Source organism: Acomys russatus, chromosome 13, assembly GCF_903995435.1.
Source record: "Acomys russatus chromosome 13, mAcoRus1.1, whole genome shotgun sequence".
In the NCBI taxonomy this organism is placed as follows: Eukaryota; Metazoa; Chordata; class Mammalia; order Rodentia; family Muridae; genus Acomys; species Acomys russatus.
Genome location: NC_067149.1, coordinates 1,174,875 through 1,184,284, shown reverse-complemented (window position 1 = coordinate 1,184,284; position 9,410 = coordinate 1,174,875). Strand labels below are relative to the sequence as shown.

Below are 9,410 nucleotides of genomic sequence, written 5' to 3'. Positions count from 1 at the left end.
AGTTCCAAGTGGCAGCAGTGTGCTTCCATTGCTGTTTAAAGAAAGGAGATGCTGCACAAGGTTCACATGACCCCACCCAATCGCTGGGCACCTCAAACTTTCCAGCAAGAACTTGGCAGCTTCCATTTCCTTAAAATAAGAGAACTCGAAGCTCTCCTTTTCACTTTAGCAGTTACTGAGAAGACCCGCATAAGCCAGGCCGAGGCCTTAGCAAGGACAGAGGCCTGGCTAAGTAGTAGTTTCCTTTTCAATACAATAAAGGTAGGTAGGGTGATCTGTCAAAGCCACTGTCTTATTTACCAAATTTTGAGAGCCAGGGGCTGGGAAGGTAGCTCAGTCTGAAGTGCTGCCTCAGAACCTGGAGCTCATCCCTGAAACCTACACGTAGGCACACCCCCTTCCCTCCTCCTCAAAGCCTGGCAGGTTGGCAGATGCTTGAAACCATGGCCATCTAGTCTAGTCTACTTGATACATTTCAGGCTAGTCTCAAAAACTAAGAGCGAGCGAGCGAGCGCGCGCCGCACGCACGCACACACACACACAACTTGAAGCCTGCCTTACTCCAATAACAACTAAAATGAGGCATTGCTTTTGGTGAGCTCATCATCATTTGTGCACCCCAGGGGTGGGGGAGGTTAAGACAGACTCTGTGTAGCCTAGTCAGGCCTGACCACAATGATGTCATCACACATGAAGAAAGGTTTTCAGGGTTCCAAGAGAGTAGTACATTCTTGTGCTTAGAATAGAAACTACATTCAGCTTACATGACAAACAGACATTTTAGGTTTAGAAATAAATGTACTTCTGTGACTTTATCCTATTATTACAGATGGGAGTAGGGAGGCAGATAGTCCATCATCTCAAGAGTAAAAGCTTTTATAACCCAGGTAGGTACCCACAGCGCCTATACCTTCAGAGATAGAGCTTGAACAGTAAGTTATCAGCCCAGGGTGAACACAAGCAAGGCCAGTGCTGTGCAAAGGACACCTCAGTGTACACATACGGAGGCTGCAGGGATGCACTCAATACAGGTTTGCTTCTCGCTGACAAGTCCCCCTTTATCTTATAAATGACCTCAATAAAAAATTTTCTAACGGGCAAGATTTTGTAGAGATGGCAGTCTTCGGGGTGTAAAAATTAAGTCAACAGTAAGAATTTGTTAATGTTTCTTCACTAGGGCAACTGTGCCAAACTGAGATTCACTGGCAGTCTTATTCAGACCCCCTCTTCAGATCCCTGGCTTAGTGCCTCCATCTCCTAAAGACTCACAGCCCAGGTTCTGGGAGACAGCACCATAGCAGTGGCTCAGGGATCTGCCCAGGCTGAGGTGCAGATGCATGTGTGCTGGATCTGAGTCATACAACTTTTCCTGTGCTTTTCAATCACTGAGTAATAGATCCCCAACTACAAACACTGGCATTTGGCTTCTACATCACTCTTGATTTTGACCATCAGGAGGGGATCCATGCACCAAAGCATTCAAAGCCAAGCAGCAGGCCTTGGAGTTGAGGTAACCCAGCCCACAGCCCTGAAACTGTGGCCACAAGTTCCCACCACAGATGCTGCTTCTCAAGGCAGCTCTCTGCACATACACCAGACTGGAAATGGCAATTCTGAAGAGGGATAGAGTGCTCAGTTTTCACTGTGTTGCTTTATTCAGTTTGCTCCAAGGGCAGAATCAATAGTAGGGATCACAAACATTATTTTGAGTGGCTCACAAGCCTGATCAGTAAAACCTGAAAAACAGGAAGTGTTACACAAGTTGCAAATAAAGCCTCCTGGAGTTCATTGGCATGATAGCAGTGTAAGGACGGTAAATGCAACAGGTGTTAACATCTCACACAGGACTTGGAACCTGCTCACTTCTAGACAATTCTGGGACCCTTGTTGCAAACCCTGCAGATACCAATGCTGATTTCCCGTGATATGAAATGACATCACACAACTCTTCCTAGGCCTTACTCTTGCTGCACTTGAGTGGTTCCTATTCCTACGGCGCTGGCGTATGCAGTCAGGATCTCCACTATCTGCTTTGTTTCTAGGGTCATGCGGGCCTCCTTCAGCCAGTCCTGCGCCACTCTTCTGGACTCCCCTTTTAGCTGATTGACAAACTTTGCTGCCAGCTCCAGGTCACCATGCTCAATACAATAGGAGGCATATGAGAGCAATTTAAATGTGTTTACATCCTCAGGGTAGAGCTCTGCTGGAGGCTTCAGTTGCTTAGGCGGGAACAGAAGTAGGGACTGCAAGTAGGAAAGGAAGTATTGGTACAGGCTATTTCTGGTTTCGTCAATCATGGCTACCCTTCGGGCTAGTTTTTGAACGGCATAGAAACGGGCTCTTAGGGTCTCTTCACTGTATACCCCCCGGGTCAGGGATTCTGGTGGAATGGCTGCCGTTAGAGCCTGGGTAAATTCATTATCAGAGCAGCTGACTCTGATGGCCTCAACTGCACTCCCCAGTGGGATGGTAGGCGCTTCCGCAGACGAGGTCTTCATGCTGTACTTCAGTGCCTCCACTGAGAGCCAGAGCTGGTGGGCTTTTCTAGCTTCTTCTTCAGCAACTGCATGACCTGCACATGATTACATAAATAATTAGATACAGCAAAGAGAGACATTTTCTGTCTTTTACACACACGCACGCACGCACGCACGCACGCACGCACGCACGCACGCACCTTCAATAATCTACACCCAACAAATTAACAAGGCCAGAGACAGCCTTTTCATAAGGTAACAAGAGATGATACCATTTCGCCGGGCGTGGTGGCGCACGCCTTTAATCCCAGCACTCGGGAGGCAGAGACAGGCGGATCGCTGTGAGTTCGAGGTCAGCCTGGTCTACAAAGTGAGTCCAGGATGGCCAAGGCCAAGGCTACACAGAGAAACCCTGTCTCGAAAAACCAAAAAAAAAAAAAAAGAGAGAGATGACACCATTTGATGAGGTTCTGACTCTACTAACAGTTTTTTTGTTTTGTTTTGTTTTGTTTTTTTAATCTGGGAGGTTGCACAGCACAACCAAGTTCCCCTCTTCTTCCTGTGAGATCGAGGACGATGCATAGCCAAAGAGGATACAGAAGGCACTCACACTTGAAATTTTTCTTTTTTGTTTGGCAAGAGGGTCTCACTATATAGCCCTGGCTATTTTGGAACTCTCTCTGTAGACCAGGCTAGCCTTAAACTCACAAAGATCTGCCTGTCTCTGTTTCTGTGTTAACACACACACACACAGACACACATTTTAAATAAAACTTAACAAACTCACTGAGAGATGATTCAGTGATTAGTAAGAGCACTGGCTGCTCTTCCAAAGGACCCGGGTTCAGTTCCTAGCAACCTCATGGTGGCTCACAGCTTCTATCACTCTATTCTCAGGGGATCCTACACCGATTTCTGGCCTCCTTGGGCTCACATGGTGTACTTACATACATGCAGGCAACATACCGACATAAATAAATAGTAAATAATTTGAAAGTATTTTTTTAAGGAAGCTTGATGAACCAAACTTGACTTTGACATTCGCTAAGCAGTGTGCTTACTTTTATTATAAGACCAAAAAAAAAAAAAAAAAAAAAAAAGGATTCTAGGACATCCCAAAGAAACCTTATTTTATTAATGTGCTTGTTGTAAAAATGCATCACTTTCAATGTGGCACACACTACCATCACAGCAGGATACCACCCTCCAGATAACCCTATAGTATATGAGGGAAAATGCCTTGAAAATGGTGATCTTGGGTTATATATAAGTTACTTTAAATTAATTTTTGAATCCTCTTTTCCCCAATTTCTTCTTAGAATTCTACATTTAAACTTGTCAAATCTGGGACCAACTTTCCAAGAAATTAGTATCATCATATGGTGGAGTGGCTTTATTCTTTTTATTTTTTTTAATTTGTTTTGTTTTCCAAGACAAGGTTTCTCTGTGTAGCTGTGGCTGCCCTGGACTCACTTTGTAGACCAGGCTGGCCTCAAACTCACAGAGATCCACCTGCCTCTGCCTCCCAAGTGCTGGGATTACGGGTGTGCACCACCACGCCCAGTTTCCCTATTATTCTTTAACATGAAACTATCCTGAGAAACTATACAGGGTAAGACTGTGATATATTTATTAAAGGGAGCTCACTCTGAACAGCCTGCTCGATTCCTCTCAGCCTGGCATAGGCAGTGTTTATGTCCAGAGTAAAGTTGTCAACTTGTTCTTGACTGCGACGACGAAACTCTAATTCTTGCTCTGACAGTTTCTCAGACAGGCCCTGAAAGAAAACAAATAGTGTACAGAAAGCTAATGCTACCACCACTCCTGCCCCTTAACTAGATACTAGTCTTCCAGAATCTAACTTTGAAGTAAAAAAGGTGCCTTTAAAATCTCAAAATAGCCAGGTGGTGGTGGCTCACGCCTTTAATCCCAGCACTCAGGAGGAAGAAGCAGGTGGATCACTTTGAGTTCAAGGCCAGCCGGTCTACAAAGTGAGTCCAGGGCAGCCAAGACTACACAGAGAAACCCTATCTCAAATCCCCCCTGCCCCCCCCCCAAATCTCAAAATATAGCTAGTTATCATGATACACCTTAAATTCTAGCACTGAGGAGGCTAGTCTGGTCTATATAACACGCCCAAGCTACATAGGGGAAACCCAATATAAAAAAAAAGAAAAAAAATTTTTTTTTCTTTTTTGAGTCAGGGTTTTTCTGTGTAGCTTTGGCTGTCCTAGAACTTGCTCTATAGACCAGGCTGGTATCAAACTCACAGAGATCCTTTGCCTCCTGAGTACTGGAATTAATGGCATGTGCTGCCACCACCTGGCATAAATTTCAAAATAGCTGCTGATAACAGGCTGGAGCGATGGCTCTGTGGAACGGAACACTTTCTAGCAGAGGGCCCAGGTTCAGTTCCCAGCACCCACAATGCAACTTGCAATCAATCATCTAAGCTCTAGTTCCAGGGGATCCAGCGCCCAGTTCTTATCTCCCTAATAAACTCATGTGATTGAGAGACATGCAGGCAAAATATTCATATACATAAAATAAATCTTAAAACAAAACCAGCTGCTATGTTGTATAAAGGGTTTCAAATTTACTGACTCATGTTAGTTTTCTGAGATAGACTTTCGCTGTGTAGCCCTGGAACTTACCCTACAGACTAGGCTGGCCTCAAATTCAGAGATCCACCTGCCTCTGCCTCCCAAATGTTGGAATTAAAGGTGTGCTTCACATGCCTGATTCCGGTTCATGTTATCTTAAGTGCCTGAATTTTCCGGTAGAACATATTTAAGAAACAAACCAACCAACAAACAAACAACAGCCGAAAAGAAGCTTTTAGGTAAGCTTTTAGACTGCCATCTTCAGAAAGAAATCTGAGGTGGCCAGAGATGGCTCAGTGGTTAAGGGCATTTACTAGACCACTCACTAAGTGGCTCATAACCACCTGTAACTCCAATCCCAGGGGATCAGACGCCTTCTTCTAGCCTCTGTAGACAGGAGGCAAGCATACAGTATACATCTATACACACAATAATCACTTATATACAGAAAATAAAAATCTTTTAAAAATGGGAAATTTTAAGCCAGGAGGCATGGTGGTACACGCCTGTAATCCCAGTACTTGGGAGGAGGATCTGTGAGTTCGAGGCCAGCCTGGTCAAGAAAGTGAGTCCAGGGCAGCCAGGGATACACTGAGAAACCCTGTCTCAAAAAGCCAAAAGAGGCAGGGGGTGGCGGGTTGGGGCAAGGAAAGGATGCTCTTAATGACACAAGCGGGGAAGGGGAGGGAGAGCTGACGCCTCACCACAGGTCCTCACCTGTTCAAATTCATACTTCAGTTCCTGCTCTTGAACCTTGAGGACATCTCGTAAATGATCAGTGTGGGCAGCGGCCTGTCGCCGCAGCTGGGTCCGCATTTCATTCTCCATGGCATCCCTGACTTCCTCTACCTGTGACACCCAGCACAATAATGGTTAGTTCTCAACTTTTCATATGTACATTTAGGAAAAGGGAAAGACTGGTTAGTTAGTAAGATATTAATAGCAACAGCTTTAACACGAACCCTATTAATATGCCAGGCATGTGTACACAATTATCTAATTTTTAACATGAACCACAAAGCTGAACATCCAAAAGAAACTCAAACAAGGACACACAGCTGTATCAAAAATCGTATTTCAAACATGGCTCTCTCTGGCTTCAAACCTTGTCAAACTTCTATCACGTTGCTGCGCTGCACCCAACAGAGAAACAAACACCATTCATTATTTGCAGAATTGCACATTCCACAGGGAGTAACTTATTCTAAAACGTAGAGCCAAGAAGCCTAGTTCGCAAGCCGGGCTCAAACAGTCTGATCCTAACGGCCTGCGCTCACGTCTACCTTCTCTGTAAGGACAACAACGCCCACCTCATGAGATCAGTGGGAAATCAGTGCCCCGCAGGTACACGTCAACACAGGTCTCTGGAAACAAAGACAGCTGCCAACAGCTTACCATCACATGAACTCAGGCTCCGCATGGGCCAATCGGAACAAGTTAGGTAAAGCTCCATCCTGCTTTACTTAGCACTTAGCCATGGGTTATACTACACACCAACACAAATTACCTGGAACACAAAACTCATCTTTTCACAGAATTAGCAGTGCGTCAGTGAACCCAGTCAGGCAGGCAGTATGTACACATTTAGGACCAGGCCTGTGCCTAACAGGACCTGCTTCAATACACCAACGCTCAGACAATGACAACGGACTTGAGCCTGGGATGCTTGTTTCCAGGAGTGTGAGCAGGAGGGCTGCTGTGAAGTCGTAACTCCCACTCAGCCTCAGCCCACTTTCACTGAAAACAGCACTATGGCAGAAGCTGAGCCAGGTGCTGCTGGGAACTGTGGGGACAGGAGGGCATCCAGGTGCAGAACTCAGGGTTAAGGAGAAGAGCCAACATGATGAGCCCACAGTGAAAAAGACAAAGACACTGCACAGAGAAGAAAACAAACCACAAAGACAAGAGTCAAGAAAACGAAGGGGCACACAAAAGGCAAGTATGTGATTGAGAGCCTTTGGGTATTGTTGTAAGAATTTGGAGTTTTGGCCTCATACTGTAAACCCAGAACTCAGGATAAGGCAGCACTATAGCTGTGAGTTCTTAGCCATGACTACATCACAAGATTCTATTTAAAAAAAAAAGTAGGAGTCTGCTGTAAACTCCAAGCCAGTGAAAACCTGAGAAAGCTATTACGATGGTAAGCTGAACTGAGACATCTGGAGTCTGCCGAGGACGCAGACTGATGTAAGAGCTGACAAGAGGATGTGTGGTGAGTCCCTGGGTGCATGTTTGACACACAATACAGTGAAAAAAAATGATGGCAAATGAAGTCATTTCTTCCCCTTTGAACAATCACACTCTCAACATCACAGGCCAGAACAGATGCAGAGGGTAGCACAGTATTAGAGGACAAGAGCTGCACAGGAGGAGCAGTGGGATGACCCTGGGCCCCAGTAGCTGATTACTTACACTTCTTCATCTGCTCAATATAAAGGAAGTCAGCTACATCAAGCCTATCTTAGAAGTTCTGATTCAGAGAACAGGAAGAAGGAAAAAAGCCTAATGTCACTGACGATGGCTTGGCATGAATTACATCGACTACTAGCAGCTGGTGAAAGCCACTGATCTCCAGAACCAAGTCAGGCTAACTCCAAACGCCAGGTCACTCTCTTCTCCACTACCTTTCTGTCCTGCTCTGCCTGTATCTCACTTCTGTGGTGCTCCAATGCCTTTGCCACTGCAGAATCAAAGGCCCGCTTTTCTTCTAGCTTTTGCCTCTCCAGGGCTAGCTCGATGTGTTGTTTCTCTGTGACTTTCTGCTGTGCTAGCTCTTTGTTGAGCTGATCGATGCGACGATGGGCATGAGCAATCAGCGAGTTCAGGTCATCAGTAGAAAGCTTGTCAGCTAAACAGATAACATCAAAGTGTTAATGATGTCACTGAAAGTATAAAGCAGAAAATAGCTACTACAAAATTTAAACAACAGATTAACAGCTGGCGTCCAGCAACTAAAGCAAAATAATTCTAATCAAAATTAGTGGGTCCAGAGGCACACACAGCTCCTTTCCGAGAACTGAAATCAGTATTTGTAATCTGAACCCATCATATCCTGGCTTTCTAATTTACTCTAATTTAGCTTCTAAAAACAAAGATTACAGACACAGTCACTGCTATATGTCATTTTATGCAGAACTATAGTTAGCCCTAACAAATATTCAGAAGGAAACCAACCCCCACAAGTTCTTCTCCGACCCACAGGCTCCTTGATTGGCGCATGTTCCCTATCATCCAACCCCGAACCCCCACATAAGTGTAAACGAGCGACCTGTAGAGCTGAGGAAAGGCTCCGAGGTTAATAACTCCGGCTGCTCTTTGATAGGAACTGGGTTTCATCCCCAGCACCCACTATCTGTAACTCCAGCTATACGGCATGTTAAGGCACTCTTCTGACCTTCACAGTACCAGGCATGCAAGTGGTGTAGACTACATATAGATAAAACATTCAAACACATAAAATAATTCTTAAAAAAATTTTTTTAGATAAAAGATTTGCTTTTTATTAACACTAAGGAGCTCTTAGTTTTGTTCCTTTAAAAGGAAATGTATTTTTATTTTCTGCACGTAGTGCTGAGAGAGGCCAGAAGAGGGCCCCAGAGATCCGCTGAAATTGGAGTTAGCCTCCATGGTTGTACACCTCCATGTGGGCTCTGAGATATGAACCTGGGTTCTCTGCAAGAGCAATCAGTGCTCTTAACCACTGAGCCATCTCTCCAGGGCTTGTTCCTGTCCTTGAGTGCACACTACCTAGAATAGTAACCTGTGATTAAGGATACCCAATGAAATCCCTTTTAATATTCATGCCCAAACACTCAATTAAGCACAAACTCAAGTAGTGTGATTTGTTGTTCGTTTGTTTGTTTGTTTTAGGAAAGAGGTAATTTTACACTCCACACTATTCCAACATTTACTAAAGGTTAGGAATGAAGGCTCCTGCCATAAAATATAAAATATGGGCAATTCTGTATGATAAATGATTGACTGATCAAAAAAGGTTGAAAAGCAAAAAAAAAGTAAAGCAAGCACTGAGACTCATTCAATAATTTTAATGTGTGGAACACATCTGAATTACGGTTTGAATTAAATACTGCAAGTAAGAATTATTTCTATAAGTAGAAAGACTTAAGAAATGCCTATTTAACAGCACTAGAGAATTATTAAAACTTTAGCATAACAATGGTATTCTAATTGTCTTTTTAAAAGTACACTAAAAATATTTACAAGGAAAAAGATATATTTGGAGTCTGCTCTGACATGAAGGCTATGAACAGACAAAAGAAAACTGGGCATTGGGCTGATAACTCATGAAGTTGGGTGAAACATCCATGGG

The 9,410-nt window shown here is 44.2% G+C and overlaps 1 protein-coding gene across 11 annotated transcripts in view; it reads right to left on the bottom strand.

Moving 5' to 3' along the window:
* Positions 1-1,612: 1,612 nt before the first annotated feature.
* The window catches only part of Immt (inner membrane mitochondrial protein), a 40,954-nt gene continuing 33,156 nt past the window's right edge, over positions 1,613-9,410 (bottom strand). For all 11 annotated transcript variants that reach the window (XM_051154705.1, XM_051154706.1, XM_051154710.1 and 8 more), the window contains 4 exons: positions 7,705-7,928; positions 5,798-5,929; positions 4,125-4,254; positions 1,613-2,572 (listed from right to left, as the gene is read on the bottom strand). In XM_051154705.1, the coding sequence (XP_051010662.1) occupies positions 1,959-2,572; positions 4,125-4,254; positions 5,798-5,929; positions 7,705-7,928 (1,100 nt within the window). In that variant the 3' untranslated portion in view covers positions 1,613-1,958. The remainder of the gene's footprint in view (positions 2,573-4,124; positions 4,255-5,797; positions 5,930-7,704; positions 7,929-9,410) is intronic.